The 17,322-nt window shown below is 44.3% G+C and overlaps 1 protein-coding gene across 3 annotated transcripts in view; it reads left to right on the top strand.

Moving 5' to 3' along the window:
• The window catches only part of PRKAG2 (protein kinase AMP-activated non-catalytic subunit gamma 2), a 457,564-nt gene that overhangs the window by 257,680 nt on the left and 182,562 nt on the right, over positions 1 to 17,322 (top strand). The window contains exon 1 of one of the 3 annotated variants that reach the window (XM_088446443.1): positions 12,295 to 12,809. The exons of the other annotated variants lie outside the window; for them this stretch is intronic. Coding sequence (XP_088302569.1) covers positions 12,716 to 12,809 — 94 coding nt within the window. The 5' untranslated portion in view covers positions 12,295 to 12,715. Of the gene's footprint in view, positions 1 to 12,294; positions 12,810 to 17,322 lie in introns of those variants that run through there. 3 annotated transcript variants of the gene reach the window in all.

The raw sequence follows: 17,322 nt of genomic DNA, 5'->3' as shown, positions 1-17,322 counted from the left end.
CCCTTGTTCTGTTGCATACCTAACCTGGTAAAGGCAACAATCATCCTCCAAGCCTGCTCCAACAGCCCCAAGGCTGCTTCACATCACCAGACCCTTGGCCACGACTATAAAGGCCACAAGCAGCCCCCAAGGCTGCTCCTACAGCTCATAGTGTGCATCACACCTCTTGCCCTCGGCACAACTAGTACAATACATTCACGCCCTCAAGGCTGTCATCAGTTGGCTCTACATTTATACCATCGATTCCCTCCAGGAATCATAACATTATCACCGGCCATAAAAATTTGTAGAGCCACGGATTGTGATCAAATTCTGGCTGCCTAAATACAGGGCCTAACACAAAAGGTCCAGGAACTTTCTCTCCAGGTAGAAGACACACGGGCAGCTCCCCCCTCTGTTTCTGTTTCTGCCTCAGCTCGGCCCCTCGAACCTAAACAATCTGCCGGATCGTTTCTTGGGCAACCGTAAGGACTTTCTTAACTTCCGAGAAAGCTGCAAATCCGCTTCTTCTGGATCAGAAACTCAACGGGTCGGAATTATTATTTCCTTGCTTCAAGGTGACCTTCAGACCTGGGCCTTTTGTCTGTAGTGCTCTGCAGATGGTGGATACTTTCTTTGCCGCTCTAGGCCTCCTCTACGATGACCCAGACAAGGCGGCTTTAGCAGAGTCGAAACTCCAGTCCCTGTCACAAAATCAAAGAGCTGCAGAGGATTACTGTACAGAGTTTCATAAATGGGCGAATGACCGGTTGGAATGACCCTGCAAAGTCAATTCCGCCTTGGTCTCTCGGACCAGATTAAAGATATCCTTGCCCAGCATACTGTTCCGGAGACATTGGATGACTTCATGCATCTAGTCATTCGTATTGACCGCCGCATCCGAGAACGTAGAATGGAGAAAGAGCCTCCTACACCTTCTCCTCAGTCTCCAGTTTGAGTAACTCAGCCGGATCCTGGAGAGCCTATGCAGTTGGGTGCCTATCGGCTCTCGGCCGAAGAGAAACGAAGAATACGCCCCCAGGGCCTCTGCCTATACTGTGGAGGAAAAGGGCATACAGCCTTGAATTGTCCTGTTAAAATGGGAAAAGGCAGGTTGTAGGAGAGCTACACCTAGGCCTTGCATTTGTCTCTCCCGCAAATTCAGGCAGCCAAGTTTCCGTTCCAGCATTCTTAGATACTGCTGCAGCAGGGATTTTATGGACATCTCCTTCTTCGAATCATTGGGACTAGCATCTGAACCTTTAACACAACCTCTCTGGGTAGTTGGGCTAAATGGAGAAGAACGTTCCAGAGTTGTCATGGTCTCTCAAACTTCTCCCATCCAGTTGTCCATCGGGGCCCTGCATTCTGAGGAGATCATGTTCTTATTACTCCAGTGTCCGCTGGCTCCGTTAGTGTTAGGTCTTCCTTGGCTCAGAAGACACATCAACTGGCCGACTGGAGAAATTCTCCAGTGGAGTGATTCCTGTGCCTCTACCTGCGTTACTCTCCCTGTCCGCCTAGCTGCTGCTGTCCAATCCGAATCAGCTTCCAGGATTCCGACTCCTTATCAGGACTTGGCAGAAGTCTTTTCTAAAAAGAAGGCAGACACCCTTCCACCTCACCACTACTACGATTGTGCGATTGATCTTCCCGGTGCTAAGCTTCCCAAAGGCAAACTCTATACTCTTTCCCTTCCTGAAAGCAAGGCTATGGAAGAATATATCCAGGACGCATTGGAGAAGGGATTAATTCGGCCATCCAAATCGACGGTCGGAGCAAGCTTCTTTTTTGTGCAAAAGAAGGATGGCTCTCTTCGACCGTGCATTGATTTTCGAAGGTTTGAATAATATCACGGTGAAGTACTCCTATCCATTGCCCTTGATTTCTGTGTAATTCGATCAGCTCCAGGGGGCCTCCATCTTCTCCAAGATAGATCTCAGAGGCGCATATAATCTGGTCTGCATTAGAGAAGGTGACGAGTGAAAAACAGCCTTTAACACCCATTCCGGCCACTATGAATATCTGGTGATGCCATTCAGCTTGCCAAACGCTCCAGCTGTATCCAGGACTTCATTATTGACGTCTTGAGGGAGTATCTCAGGGTAGTCGCAGTGGTCTACCTCGATGATATCCTAATTTATTCCAGCTCCCTGGAGGAACACCGCAAGTATGTGAGACTGGTGCTGCATAAACTCCTGGAGAACCAGTTATATGCGAAACCTGAGTAGTGCGACTTTGAAGTTCAAGAAGTGCCGTTCCTGGGGTACATTATCTCCTCTCAAGGATTTTCAATGGATCCCAGCAATTCCAGCAAAGTCAAGGCCATCTTAGATTGGGTTCAGCCCACCAATCTAAAAGCAGTACAATGCTACCTTGGCTTTGCCAATTATTATAGGAGATTTATTGACTCCTTTTTGTCCATAGTCATGCCTATTGTGGAGCTTACCAGGAAAGGAGCAGATGTAGCAAACTGGCCAGCCACAGCTCTTCAAGCTTTTGACTCCTTAAAGATTGCCTTTACCTCCGCTCCAGTTCTTCAGCATCCTAATACTGACCTCCCATTTGTTGTCGAAATAGACGCCTCACAGATCAGTGTGGGGGCCGTACTGTCTCAGTAGGATTCTGAAGATGGCAGACTCCATCCCTGCGCTTATTTTTCTCAGAAGTTGGCCTCAGCAGAGAGGAATTAAGATGTAGGGAATCGTGAGTTGTTGGCTATCAAGTGGGCGTTTGAGGATTGGAGGCACTGGCTGGAAGGAGTGAATCATGTCGTCACGGTGCTCACTGATTATAAAAATCTTTCTTATATTGAGACCGCCAAAGGTTGAACGCCAGACAGGCTCGGTGGGCATTATTTTTTACTCGTTTTAATTATGTCATCTCGTTTCGGCCTGGCTCCGCAGCTTTCAACCAGTTAAATCACTCACCAGACTGAAAGAAACCATCATCCCTACCTCTAATATCCATTTCACTGTGACCAGGGATCTTGCGGATCTTATTTGTACCTGTCAGTTGGAAGCTCCAGCAGAAACGCCACCGGGGGTCTTGTTTGTTCCGGAAAGATTTTGGAAAGCGGTGCTATTGGACTTCCATTTTTCCAAGCCGTCAGGGCACCCAGGAATTGCAAAAACTACCGAGTTGCTGTCCCGTTCGGTCTGGTGGGAATCTTTGGGTCAAGATTCTCGGGAATTAGGTTTGGCTTGTGATGTCTGTGCTCGCAACAAGTCTCCTCGCACAGCTCCGTCCAGGCTACTGCTTCCTCTTCCTACTCCTTCCAGGTCGTGGACCCATATTGCCGTGGACTTCATCGTGGATGTACCATCTTCCTCCCGCTGCTCTGTCATCTGGACTATTGACGATCGTTTTAGCAAAATGGTTCACTTTGTTCCACTCACCAAACTGACTTCTGCTAAAGAATTGACTTCATTATTTGTACTCCACATATTCAGATTTCATGGCTTACCGATGGATATCGTTTCCGACAGAGGGACTCAGTTTGTGGTGCGGTTTTGGAAGAATTTCTGCTCATTCCTGGGTATCAACATCAGCCTATCTTCCGGGTACCATCCACAGGCAAGCGGGCAGACAGTACGGATGAACCAGTCATTGGAGCAGTATCTCAGATTCTTCGTTTCCAAGTAACAGAACGACTGGGTGTCTCTTCTTCCCATTGCAGAATTTGCATTTAATAATTCTTGTCACTCCTCTTCATCGGTTTCACCTTTTTTTTGCAACTCTGGGCTGCACCTAGAGCAAACTCCTTTGAGGCAGTTTCATCTGGTATGACATCCTCCACATCGGTGGTTAGGCTACGGTCTGTTTGGAAAAAAGTTCGCCAATGTCTGATGAAAGCATCCGGTCGTGCCAAGATCTGGGCGGATAAACATCGACGACCGTGCAATTTCAAAGTGGGTGATTTGGTGTGGTTGTCTTCCAAGAATATTAATATCCATCAACAATCGCAGAAATTGTGGCCTTCCGTCTGAAGCTGCCTGCTAACCTGAGGATTAACAACACTGCTCCTTACTCAAGCCGGTGTCCTCTTCTCTCAGGTACAGCTCTAGACGGCCAGCAAGACCTCCACCCGTACTTGCCCAAGGACGTCAAGAGTTTGTGGTGGAGAAAATTCTGGACTCCAGACTCACACGAGGGTCCCTTCAATTCCTGGTCCATTGGAATAGGTATGGGCCAGAAGAACGCTCCTGGGTGCCTATGAGTATGAGATCATTGAATGCTCCTGTCTTAGTAAGAATTTTTTTTCAAGATTTTCCAGATTTTCCGGAAAAACCTGGAGCTAGGGGTTCCTTAACCCCTTGTCAAGGGGGGGGGGGCACTGTCAGGATCTGCAGCTTCCAGCCTAAAGCACTACATTAAATACTGACTGTCTGTGTGCAGTATCAGGTGCATGCTAATTAATTCCCCTGTCTGTACACAGCTGCACACTGGTCTATCATTAAGGGAGACTTTCTCTGTTTGGGTCTTGTTAATGTTAAATTCCTGCCAGTCCATCACTCCATGTCGGTGATAAGTTTTTTTGTACTTCCGGTTCCTGTCGGCTGCTTGTCAATCGAGTTCCTGAGTCAGTCTAGCTGTGTTTCGTGTTTACCGTTTACTCCATCCAGGCGGCTCCACCTGCATCCCATCCACATGTGCTGCTTGTACCATCTGGGCAGCACGGAGCGTTTCCTATCCCAGAAGTGTCTGTCACCATCCAGTGGCCAGTGTCATCCTGGCGGCACTGGTAGCAGCTCTGCATTCCAGGCAACTTAGCACACCATCGCCAGTGTCATCCCGGCAGCACTGGTAGCAGCTCTGCGTTCCAGGTGTGCAACCTCGCACACCGTCGCCAGTGTCATACCAGCGGAGCTGGTAGCAGCTCTGCGTTCCAGGTGCACAAATTAGCACACCATCGCCAGTGTCATCCCGGCGGCACTGATAGCAGCTCTGCATTCCAGGTGCGCAACCTCGCACACCATCGCCAGTGTCAGCCCGGCGGCACTGGTAGCAGCTCTGCGTTCCAGGTGCGCAACTTAGCACACCGTCGCCAGTGTCATACCAGTGGCACTGGTAGCAGCTCTGGGTTCCAGGTGCGCAAATTAGCACACCGTCGCCAGTGTCATCCCGGCGGCACCTTTAGCAACTCTGTGTTCCACGTGCACTATTAAGCACACCGTCGCCAGTGTCATCCCGGCGGCACTGGTAGCAGCCCCTCGTTCTGTTGCATACCTCACCTGAGTGTTATCAGCCCCCAAGGCTGCTCCAACAGCCCTAAGGCTGCTTCACACCATCAGTCCCTTGCCCACGACTATAAAGGCCACAATCATCCTTCAAGCCTGTCCAACAGCCCCAAGGCTGCTTCACATCACCAGTCCCTTGGTCACAACTATAAAGGCCACAACCCGCAAGGCTGCTCCTACAGCTCACAGGCTGCATCACACCTCTTGCCCTCGGCACAACTAGTACAATACATTCCAGCCCTCAAGGCTGTCATCAGTTGGCTCTACATTTATGCCATCGATTCCGTCCAGGAGTAATAACAGTTCTATTTAAAACATGATTTTATAAAAAAATATATATTTTTTTAAAACATAATATGAATATTTATTTATTTTTAAATATCAACTTGCGATATATCTGGATATCGATCATCGGAGCATCGCGACTTCTCTGCAGCCACCGGGTATACACTGGGGGGCTTAGGGCCAGTTTCCTCAGTGCTGCTCCTCTCTGACCCCTCTGTGGGGGGTCCTGCCATGCTGCACAATCAGCAGGGATCGGCAGCACTGGGCGAGGGTGCAGGGATGCAGAGGGACCAGGAGGTCTCTCTGATATTGGCGGCTGATGGAACATTATTTTCCTGCAGCCGCTCCGTGGTCAATTCTGACTGGTCACATTTTTTGCAACCATGTCAGGTAATGCACAGCATTGTGTGGTCACAAACGATATGACCACACCAGGAAAGTGGTTAAACAATTTTTCCCTTACTTGACATAACATGGTGGAAGGACTTCCCACATGATAACATCCAAACCATTTGATGGGAAAATCATTGCAATAGTTTACACATGCACAAGATACCTGGTTTGCACATGTGCAAGAGAGACCTATGGTAATGCCACAGGCAGACCAAATTTTTAATAGCTGGAAGGGGGATGACTTGTGTGCAGAGGAGTAGCGTGGAACCATGGCTCCCATAAGAAAGTCAATGTCTTAATCCTGTACTGAACTGTGCCAGTGGGGTATGGCCAGCCTGCGGGGGGAATACTGAAGTGAAGAGAAAAACAGCAAACAGTGGCAGTATCATGCTGGACATTGAGGTCCCATTGAGGGAAAGGAATGCTTAGGTGATGCAATCTGTCATTGGGGTAGATGTATGAAGCAGTGATAAGAGTGGAGAAGTTGCCAACAACAATCAATCAGCTTTGAGGTTGCATTTATCAAGTACAGTCTATAAAATGGTAGGTAGAAGCTGATTGGTTGTCAATGGTAACTTCTCCACTGGCACACTTCTCCTCTGTTTTCACTGCATTATACATCTACCCCATTAAGGGGTAGCTCCTTTGGCACTGCTTTATTTATAGCACCTAGGATCTGACTTGTATCTCCTTTGTTAAATAGAGTCAATAGAGGAGATTGTATTATATTTTCTGATCATTTAACTTAAATTGACAGAATACATGTGCTAGAGTGAAATTCCACAGGGTGCACAGCTTATGACTGCAATTACTGCCCCAAACAACTTTCACTGGAGTGCGAACACCTATAGGAAGTTCTCTACTCAGCTATGCTTCTACTTCGCAAATATACATTGCACCAATATTATGTGAGTACTACTAATCATGTTCTGTCTACCACCATTCTTATCATTTCAGGTCTCCTAATATTTTTAAAAGACCTTTCAAATAACACTTTTTGGTTATGCCTGGGAACACCTCCATTACTTAAAATAGCAAAGCAGTGACTTTTTTTTAATCTCATACTTTATAATTTAAGTTTAGGACTTTACCTCAGATGCGTCACTTTTAAGTCCTTTGAAGCACAATGAATGAATGAGGAGAGAAGGAGGGAGGGGATCAAAGAGGAGAGGGGAAAGGAAATTGCAGATCAGAGAGTGGAGGTGACAGAAGACAATAAGAAAAGAGAGAGGAAGGGCAAAGCCAATCAGAGAGGGCCAGTGACAGAAGCCAATAAGAAAAGGAGTGGGGTGGGAACAGAAGCCAATAAGAAAGGAGAGAGGAGGGGCAAATAGTTGATTAGATAGGGGTGGTGATAGAAGCCAATAATAAAGGAGTGGACAGGGGCAAAGACACAATCACAAGGTAGAGAGGGGAGGGAATTAAAGAGGTGAGAAGTGAATGTAATCAATCTGACAGGAAGGGGGAGGTGACAGAAGATGATCACAGAGGAGGGGGAGGCGGAAGGGAGGCAATTTGGGCAGCTTGAGGGAGCATGAAATATAGAAACGGATCTCAGATCTGTAACTTATTTAGGATATAGAGCAAACAAACCGAGATAATACTAACAGGCGGCTGTCACACTGTGCAGCGCCCCATGAATTCTGGAACTCTGGATGGCGCCCTCTGTCCATTTTGGCACCCGGAGCTCATGCTCCACTGGAATCACCCTCACTACACCCCTGCTTGTGTGGAAGGGTTTTTTCCTTTCCCTCTGTATCATGAGACACATAACAAGCCATTGGTGGCAGTTTTGAGACTGCTAACTCTATTCTACAGCCCCTGGTGAAAGGAGTCTTTAGGAGTCTAAATAGGGGAAAATTAAGTCACACATTTTCTGTAGCTGTATTTATAATGATGATGATCTAGTGCTGAGATTGTGTGAACTTTAATTTGTTTTTTACTATATTTTTAGCCTCAGAGTGCCGTCATTTTCTCTGTTTGTTTATCAGTACCTTTGTCCCATATGGAAGGCAATGAGCATATGCTGGGTCCTTTTACTAGTATATTAAATTGTACTGTAGATGCTGCAGGTGTTAATCTCTGATTGGCTCCCTGAGAAGTGAGAGCCAAAAACAGCAATCAATGCTTGTTGCCTAGTACTAGTGGAAGGGTCTGAGGCCAAAAGCCCCCATTGAATATGATGTGCTAAGTAGCACAGCAGCTGGGCAGCTCAGAGCAAGTAAAAAAAGTGTAACATCGGAAGACCATCGCTTCCACACCATTCTATGCTGGCGAACATCAGGAAGCTGCCATTGAATGGAAAAATCACCATCATCGACAAACTGAAAAAATGTTTTGTGCATTGCCAAAAAAAAAAAAATGAGGTGCACCAGCCATCTTGTCATAGTGCTGTTTTTTACAAGGCGGGAATCACTTGTATCTGGTAGTTATTAGAAATAGATCATGACTGACCAAGTCCCTTGTTCTCAGAGGAAGGGTAATGAGTGACAAAGCATAAGTCGATGGGCTTGAGAAGGTAGAGTGAGTGACGGAGCTACCGTCAAGATGGGCTTTTTTTATTCCTATTCCAAGCGAGTGAAAAGCAAATCTGTGGAATTTATTTTTCCTTAACCAGTACCAAGAAATACTTTTTGGTTCTCACTTTGGCATTAATCCACCTTTACAAAACAGCAAAAAGCTGGATTGTAAAGTGCCTTGCAAAAGTATTCACCCCCTTTGTATTTTTCATGTTTTATTGCCTCACAACCTGGAATTAAAATGGATTGTTTGATGGTGTGCATAATTTAATTCACAGAACATATAAACAACTGTGAAGTTGTGTTTTTTTATATTGTAAATCAAACAACATATAGGATAACATAACAGAAAACTAAAGCGTGCATTACTTTTCACCCCCCTAAAGTCAGTACTTTGTCGAGTCACCTTTTGCGGCAATTATAGCTGCAAGTCGCTTTGGATAAGTCTCTATGAACTTCCCACATCTTGCCCCTGGGATTTTTGCCCATTCCTCAAGGCAAAACTGCTCCAGCTCCTTCATGTTGGATGGTTTCCGCTTGTGAACAGCAATCTTCAAGTCTAACCACAGATTCTCAATTGGATTGAGATCTGGGCTTTGACTAGGCCATTCCAACACATTTAAATGTCTCCCCTTAAACCACTCGAGTGTTGCTTTAGCAGTATGCTTCGGGTCATTGTCCTGCTGGAAGGTGAACCTCCGTCCCAGTCTCAAATCACAGGCAGACTGAAACAGGTTTTGCTCAAGAATATCCCTGTATTTAGCACCATCCATCTTTCTCTTGGCTCGAATCAGTTTCCGAGTCCCTGCTGCTGAAAAACATCCCCACAGCATGATGCTGCCACCACCATGTTTCACTGTGGGGATGGTGTTCTTGGGGTGATGGGATGTGTTGGGTTTGCGCCAGACATAGCGTTTTCCTTGGTGGCCGAAAAGTTCAATTTTAGTCTCATCTGACCAGAGCACCTTCCTCCATACATTTGGGGAGTCGCCCACATGCCTTTTGGTAAACTCAAATTGTGTCTTCTTATTTGTATCACTAAGTAATGGCTTTTTTCTGGCCACTCTTCCATGAAGCCCAGCTCTATGGAGTGTACGGCTTATTGTGGTCACATGCACAGATACACCAGTCTCTGCTGTGGAACTCTGCAGCTCATTCAGGGTTACCTTTGGTCTCTGTGCTGCCTCTCTGATTAATGCCCGGTCTGTGAGTTTTGGTGGGCGGCCCTCTCTTAGCAGGTTTGTTGTGGTACCATGTTCTTTCCATTTGATGATGATGATGGATTTGATGGTACTTCGGGGGATCATCAAATATTTGGATATTTTTTATAACCCAACCCAGAATTGTACTTCTCAACAACTTTGTCCCTGACTTGTTTGGAGAGCTCCTTTGTCTTCATGGTGTGATGCCTCTTGCTTAGTGGTGTTGCAGCCTCTGGGACCTTTCACAAAAGGTGTGTTTATACTGACAGATCATGTGACACTTAGATTTCACACAGGTGGACTTCATTTCACTAATTATGTGACTTCTGAATGTAATTGGTTGCACCAGAACTTTAGCAAAGGGGGTGATTACATATGCACGTCAATTTTCAGAATTTTATTTTTAAAGATTCTTTTTTATATATTTTTACCATTTCTCTTCACCAAATTAGACTATTTTGTGCAGATCCATCACATAAAATTCAGATTAAAAAAATAAATAAATTACAGGTTGTAATGTAACAAAAAAGGTAAAAAGCCAAGAGGGGTGAATACTTTTGCAAGGCACTGTATATGCAGGTTTAAAAATCAATGTGAAAATGCCTGTATGGATTACCCCCAGGGGTTAGAGGACTGTCATTTACACATTGCACTGTTCCTGGAGTTCAGATCAGGTTATCTCCTGCCTCTGTAATACAGCTACAAAATAAGTGTTGTGGCCTGGAATATCATTCCCTGTAGTTTATCTGTCTGTGACTAGTGATAATGAGGGATAACTGTGAACCTGTCTGCATGGTTACTCCAAGGTCACTAGAAGAGATTCTCTGCAGAGCGCTTTCCAGTTTCAACAGTTTTCAGAGTTGCTGTTTATAGTTTGTGGATGAATGAATGAGACAGACCTTTAGCACACATATACCATGCCCCTATCTGCCTCTTGCAGCACGAGGGACCCCAAGAGTTTAAGTATGTGCAGCTAATATACTGGTGCCAGCTCAGAGGCACTTGTGCCCAGCTCTGTGCTTTATAAATTGAGATTTATTGTAGAGTATATAAGACTTACTTGCTGCCTTTATATTAATACTCTGGGAGAATCCTGGAGTGGGTCGCAGGGGGATGTGGCACCAGGATTACATAATTGAGGCCATGCCCCTTGCTATACAATGCTGCATTTCCTGCCACTTTACAGTGGGGAGCTGGGGCCACAAAAAGACAATTCAACAAATGCAGAGCCATAAATAGGGCTCTGAGCGCCCTGTTCTGGCCCCGCCCCCTTTGCATGTGATGTCATGAAGCTACAGCAGGATGCCTGCCTGTACCGTCCATTGGACGCTACAGGCAGCATTGCCGCAGCGATGCTGGCTGCAGGGTGCTGTTTCAGGCAGCCTGCAGCCAGAAGCAGGGGCCATGGGGTTGGTGACGGTGTCGCCCACTGAGCTCTGTGCGGCCACACACTCTTAGTTACGACCCTGAACAAGTGGATGGCAGTGCCGTAACAGGGCTTTAATGCGCCCTGTGCTTGCCCCACCCCCTTTGTGCATGATGTCATGATGTGATGCATAGGGGCGGGGCCAGCCAGCCCCCAGAAGCAGGGCAGTGCATGGAGTGTCTAGAAGATTCTCCGTGCTGCTTTATATACGGCAGGGTGCCTGTCTGTAGCATCCAAAGCACACTACAGGCGTCACTGCCACAGTTTTACTAGCTGCAGGGTGGCATTCCAGGTACCCTGCTAGTCAGATGCAAGGGCAATGGGGCAGCAATGGTGCGCCCACATGCAGAGCCGTAACTAGACATTTTGGTGTCCTGTGCCAGGAAGAGCATTGGTGCCCCCCTTACAATATAGTAAATAGGAATCTCTCCTGTCAATATGTCAATACAGAAAGTGCGCCGAGTGGGAGCCGGGGGAGGCGGAGCTGTTACTGTTAGCGACAGCTGAGAGAGACAGGCAGCCAGCGGTAGGCGTCTGGTTCCGCCCCAGGGCACACTGCGCTCTGTGCATCGGCACCGACCGCACAGCCCTAGTTAAGGCCCTGCCCACACGCCTCTATGCAGTTGCATCAGTCGCACACCCCTAGTTACGCCCCTTGTGGATGGGATCCAAGAGGCTTGTCTACTGTCCTGGAGACTGGGAATTTGTGAGCCTACCAGACATTTGGGGAGAGTAGTATGAGTTTTAAAATGCACAAAATATGTTACAATCAAATTGAAGAAACATTGGATATGCTGGGAGTTGCGGTACTCCAGGGTCTACCGAGACAGCTTCACACGTGTCTTGATGTAACATTGGAAATATTTTTAAATGTTTGCAACAATATTATACATACATAAAAAAAAGTTTAAAGAGAAATGCAGCGAATGATACAGAAAATCATGTGTGCTCAGTGCTTAATGGGTTAACAGTTGTGAAAAATCTAATCTCTCAGTGGCATGGTTAGTTTAGCCCCTGGCCTTTCAGTCTCCTAGGGAAACAGTAATCTGTATTTTGAATGGTCATGCTTTTGTAACATGTGGCTCTGGTAGTCACTGGAGAGCACTTGACATGAACTGTAACCAGCATATGCTTTCCTGCTTCAGCTGCGGGCCCAAAGCACAAGTCAAAATAGCTGCGTGATGTCACATTGTAATGGGAATGTGCACCGGCCAATTGGTGCCAAGAATTGTCTGGACACGGGTGGATTCCTTTTACAGTCGTTTTAAAGAGAACTCATTCACAAACACACATGACAATCCCCTGCCTGGACTTTCCTGATGTGGAATTTTATAAAAGCAGCCTTATCAGTGAACACTGACCTTCCCCAAGCAGGAAGATCTCTTGTATGGTATCTGCAGCCTGTTTCGCCACTTAAGGAGAAGAATTCAGTGTATGAGTTGCAGATCTGTAGCAGAGCTTGGCTGTATGATAGTGCTCTACAGTCTGGCAAGTTACTAAACTCCAGGAATTGACATCATCAACTAATAGATTTCCCCAGAATCACAGCACTGTCATCAGCTGGGAGATTTGGACCTGGACATTAATCTTCTACGTTCATTGTGTCACTCTCTCTCTCTTTTGGTTTGTTGTGGATATGACCTGCTGAAGTTACACTGCCCACTGCACCTCATGAAGCGCTTTGGCAGTCTCAGAGGTAGCAAGAAACGAAAGGATCAGGGCCGGGGCACAGAGAGACGTCAGTCAGAACCTCATGGACTCCTAGGTAGGGTGATCGCACCTTTTGGCGTTTAGGTTCTCTGCATGCAAATTCTTTCCCTAATCTATTCTCCCTGACTGTCTACAGATCTGGTTTAGTATGCTCTAGTGTGAATGCACATTTGAAAGCAAATAATATAAATATATATATAACTATATATTTTACACGTTTAAAGAATGTAAAAATAAGTGCATTATTTTAACATTAAATAATTTAGTTTTCAGTCTGGAAAACAGATTTAAATCATTGATTGATGATAGAGATCACAGTAGTGAAATGTTGATCATTATAAAGCTTAAAATGTAATTATGTGATTTTTTTTCTCGCATTTTTCCTAGATAGATAGATACTGTAGATAGATAGATAGATAGATAGATATATACTGTAGATAGATAGATACTGTAGATAGATAGATACGATAGATACTGTAGATAGATAGATACTGTAGATAGATACGATAGATGGATACGATAGATAGATACTGTAGATAGATAGATACTGTAGATAGATACGATAGATGGATACGATAGATAGATAGATAGATAGATAGATACGATAGATGGATACGATAGATAGATACTGTAGATAGATGGATACGATAGATAGATACTGTAGATAGATAGATACTGTAGATAGATACGATAGATGGATACGATAGATAGATAGATAGATACGATAGATGGATACGATAGATACTGTAGATAGATAGATAGATAGATACTGTAGATAGATAGATACGCTAGATGTATACAATAGATAGATAGATAGATAGATAGATAGATCGATACTGTAGATAGATAGATAGATAGATAGATAGATAGATAGATAGATACTGTAGATAGATAGATAGATAGATAGATAGATAGATAGATAGATAGATAGATACTGTAGATAGATAGATATGATAGATGGATACGATAGATAGATACTGTAGATAGATAGATACTGTAGATAGATACTGTAGATAGATAGATACTGTAGATAGATAGATACGATAGATGGATACGATAGATAGATAGAATAGATAGATACGATAGATAGATAGATAAAATTTAATGAAAAGACATGAATGAATAATTGTAAATTCTATATATTGTATAACATTATGATATACTGGAGGCTCCCATGTTTTTTAATTTTCTAGTACAGTCCCCTTTTCCTTACCTATAATTTTTAACTGACATTTTAAATTTTCACATATTTCATACCCTCGTAACGCTCTCATTAGTAGGATAAATTTAGTCAGATACTGTAGATAGATAGATACGATAGATGGATACGATAGATAGATACTGTAGATAGACAGATACGATAGATGATACGATAGATAGATACTGTAGATAGATACTGTAGATAGATAGATACGATAGATACTGTAGATAGATACTGTAGGTAGATAGTTAGATATATAGATAGATACTGTAGATAGATAGATAGATAGATAGATATATAGATAGATAGATATGATAGATGGATACTGTAGATAGATAGATAGATAGATAGATAGATAGATAGATAGATAGATATGATAGATGGATACTGTAGATAGATACTGTAGATAGATAGATAGATACTGTAGATAGATAGATACGATAGATGGATACGATAGATAGATAGATAGATAGATACAATAGATAGATAGATACGATAGATGTATAAAATTTAATGAAAAGACATGAACGAATAATTGTAAATTCTATATATTGTATAACATTATGATATACTGGAGGCTCCCATGTTTTTTAATTTTCTAGTACAGTCCCCTTTTCCTTACCTATAATTTTTAACTGACATTTTAAATTTTCACATATTTCATACCCTCATAACGCTCTCATTAGTAGGATAAATTTAGTCAGATACTGTAGATAGATAGATACGATAGATGGATACGATAGATAGATACTGTAGATAGACAGATACGATAGATGATACGATAGATAGATACTGTAGATAGATAGATACTGTAGATAGATAGATACGATAGATACTGTAGATAGATACTGTAGGTAGATAGTTAGATATATAGATAGATACTGTAGATAGATAGATAGATAGATAGATATATAGATAGATATGATAGATGGATACTGTAGATAGATAGATAGATAGATAGATAGATATGATAGATGGATACTGTAGATAGATACTGTAGATAGATAGATAGATACTGTAGATAGATAGATACGATAGATGGATACGATAGATAGATAGATAGATAGATAGATACAATAGATAGATAGATACGATAGATGTATAAAATTTAATGAAAAGACATGAACGAATAATTGTAAATTCTATATATTGTATAACATTATGATATACTGGAGGCTCCCATGTTTTTTAATTTTCTAGAACAGTCCCCTTTTCCTTACCTATAATTTTTAACTGACATTTTAAATTTTCACATATTTTACCCCCGTAACGCTCTCATTAGTAGGATAAATTTAGTCAGATGTGTGGGGTTGATTTCATGGCCCGAACACACTTCAGGTCACATAGATATTCTGGCTTCTTATAAGAAAATAATGGGAGCCCTAGACAGAGGTGTAGAATGGGGCCTATGGTGCCCGGAGCAAGCGCATGCTACAATGCCCCATACAGAACTGAAAGGGCCAGGGGGCTTGGCCAGCAAAAGTGGGCATGTTGAAGTTCATGAAGTGGTAGAAGCCCAGAAAATAGTGTATGTGCACACCAGTGATGTGCGGTGAGGGCAATGGCTGGGGAAGCATACATGGGTATGGGTCTGAGTGCCGGGAGCCTGTCTCACCCCCTACTCACTGTAACTCTCCCCTCACTACGCTAAGCTTCAGTGTCTATTGATTCTCCTACCTGCATCACTGTGTCTTTTCTTGCTGCTGCTGACTGAGGGCCCGATTCAGACCCGTTCACTAGGCTGCATTCGCACGCAGCCAGATGATTTTTTGCAATCTGTGCATGCGTATACATCGCAGTGCGCATGTGCAATCTAGTCCATGCGATCGGGAAGCATTCGCTCGCTGCGCTTAACCAGCTCGCTAGCTAGAGTGACAGGACAAGCCGTTTGTGGGTGGTGACAGGGGATGGTCCAGGAAAGCGGGGGAGTGGTGGTGCGAACGCAGGCGTGCCTGAGCGTATTAACGCCGTTTAAGAGGCGTGCATAATTAAGACGCAGTACATGTCACTTGGTTGTACAGTACTTCACACTAAAGCACTCGCTTCACCACAAGCACTTGTCAACCACAAGTGCTACGATTGCATCCAATGGTACTTGATGTTACCGATGGTTGCATACACTTGCTGGAGATGACGTGGGACAGTGGGCATCTTAAGACAGGCTGGTGGGCATCTGCATACACAGAGCGATCGCACGCTAAGACATAGTGGGTGTGCTAATAACTTGCCGTGCGATCACGGATTTGCATACTTTCGCTGCGTTCGAACACATCTAGTGAGCGGGTCTGAATCGAGCCCGGAGTTCCGATCTCTAAACACTGCAGTGCACTTCCTGGTCACATGACACATCCAAGGTGACCATCAGTGCTCAAGGCACGCCCCCATACTTAGAGGCATGCCTCTATTAGCTCTCTTACTGTGCAGCTTACTGCTCGTAGTTTGGCTCCACCCCCAGCTCTGCAGGCAGTGTCTGACTATACAGAAGCGAGGCTGAGCTGTTGCTGTCTCATCTCTCACCTCCCTGCAGTCTTAGGGAGCTCCACAAAGCTGGTGAGTGTTGACTATAAAAATGATTACAATAAACTAAGAAGATGTTTATAAGTTATAAATACCTTAATAGTATTATTCTAATAATTTTTATATCAAATCTCAGGAGTATGACAGGGGAGGCTCTGCCTTCTCTGCCTACCCTGACTGCACGTCCCTGGTGCACACCTAACTAGTGTGTGTATAACTAACCTTATATTAGTAGCCTGCAAACAGGTGTTTAGCCAACTAGTTTCAGTGTATTGTGTGCGGCGTTCAGTGCTGGGACCCAGCACAGGAGTGGGCCATAAGTCGCCCTCCAGCATGCCTTGCAACAGTTTTAGAATTGTCAAACAGCAAAACTGTGGCAGGACATGGGATGTGTAGTTCTACAACAGCTGGGGGGCTGCTTATTTCCCAACCCTTAGACACTGCGTCATCAAGTATTGTTCCCAGTGCTGCAGCTCCTGGAGTGACTAGTACAAATAAAAGTGTGAAAATGACTTGCTTTTAGTAACATTTTCAGAATACAATTATTAAAGACTTGAAAGGAAAATTTTAGTAAGTTATTCAAGTATCAACAGAGTAAAATAACATACAGCAGCCCCACAGGAATAAAAGAAAACTTTCTTGGCTCCCAGCCCAGCCCCCACACCACAGGAATAAAATAACATTCATCATGGGCTGGCCCAGCCCCACAGAAAAAATATAAAACATTTACTCCCCCCCCCCCCCTCCCAAAGCCACCACCGGAATAAAATAACATTCATCATGGGCTGGCCCAGCCCCACAGAAAAAATATAAAACATTTACTCCCCCCCCCCCTCCCAAAGCCACCACA

Source organism: Taudactylus pleione, unplaced genomic scaffold, assembly GCF_031769625.1.
Source record: "Taudactylus pleione unplaced genomic scaffold, aTauple2 ptg000398l, whole genome shotgun sequence".
Classification (NCBI taxonomy): domain Eukaryota; kingdom Metazoa; phylum Chordata; class Amphibia; order Anura; family Myobatrachidae; genus Taudactylus; species Taudactylus pleione.
Note: the sequence above shows the minus strand (reverse complement) of the source record. Positions and strands in the feature narration are given on the sequence as shown.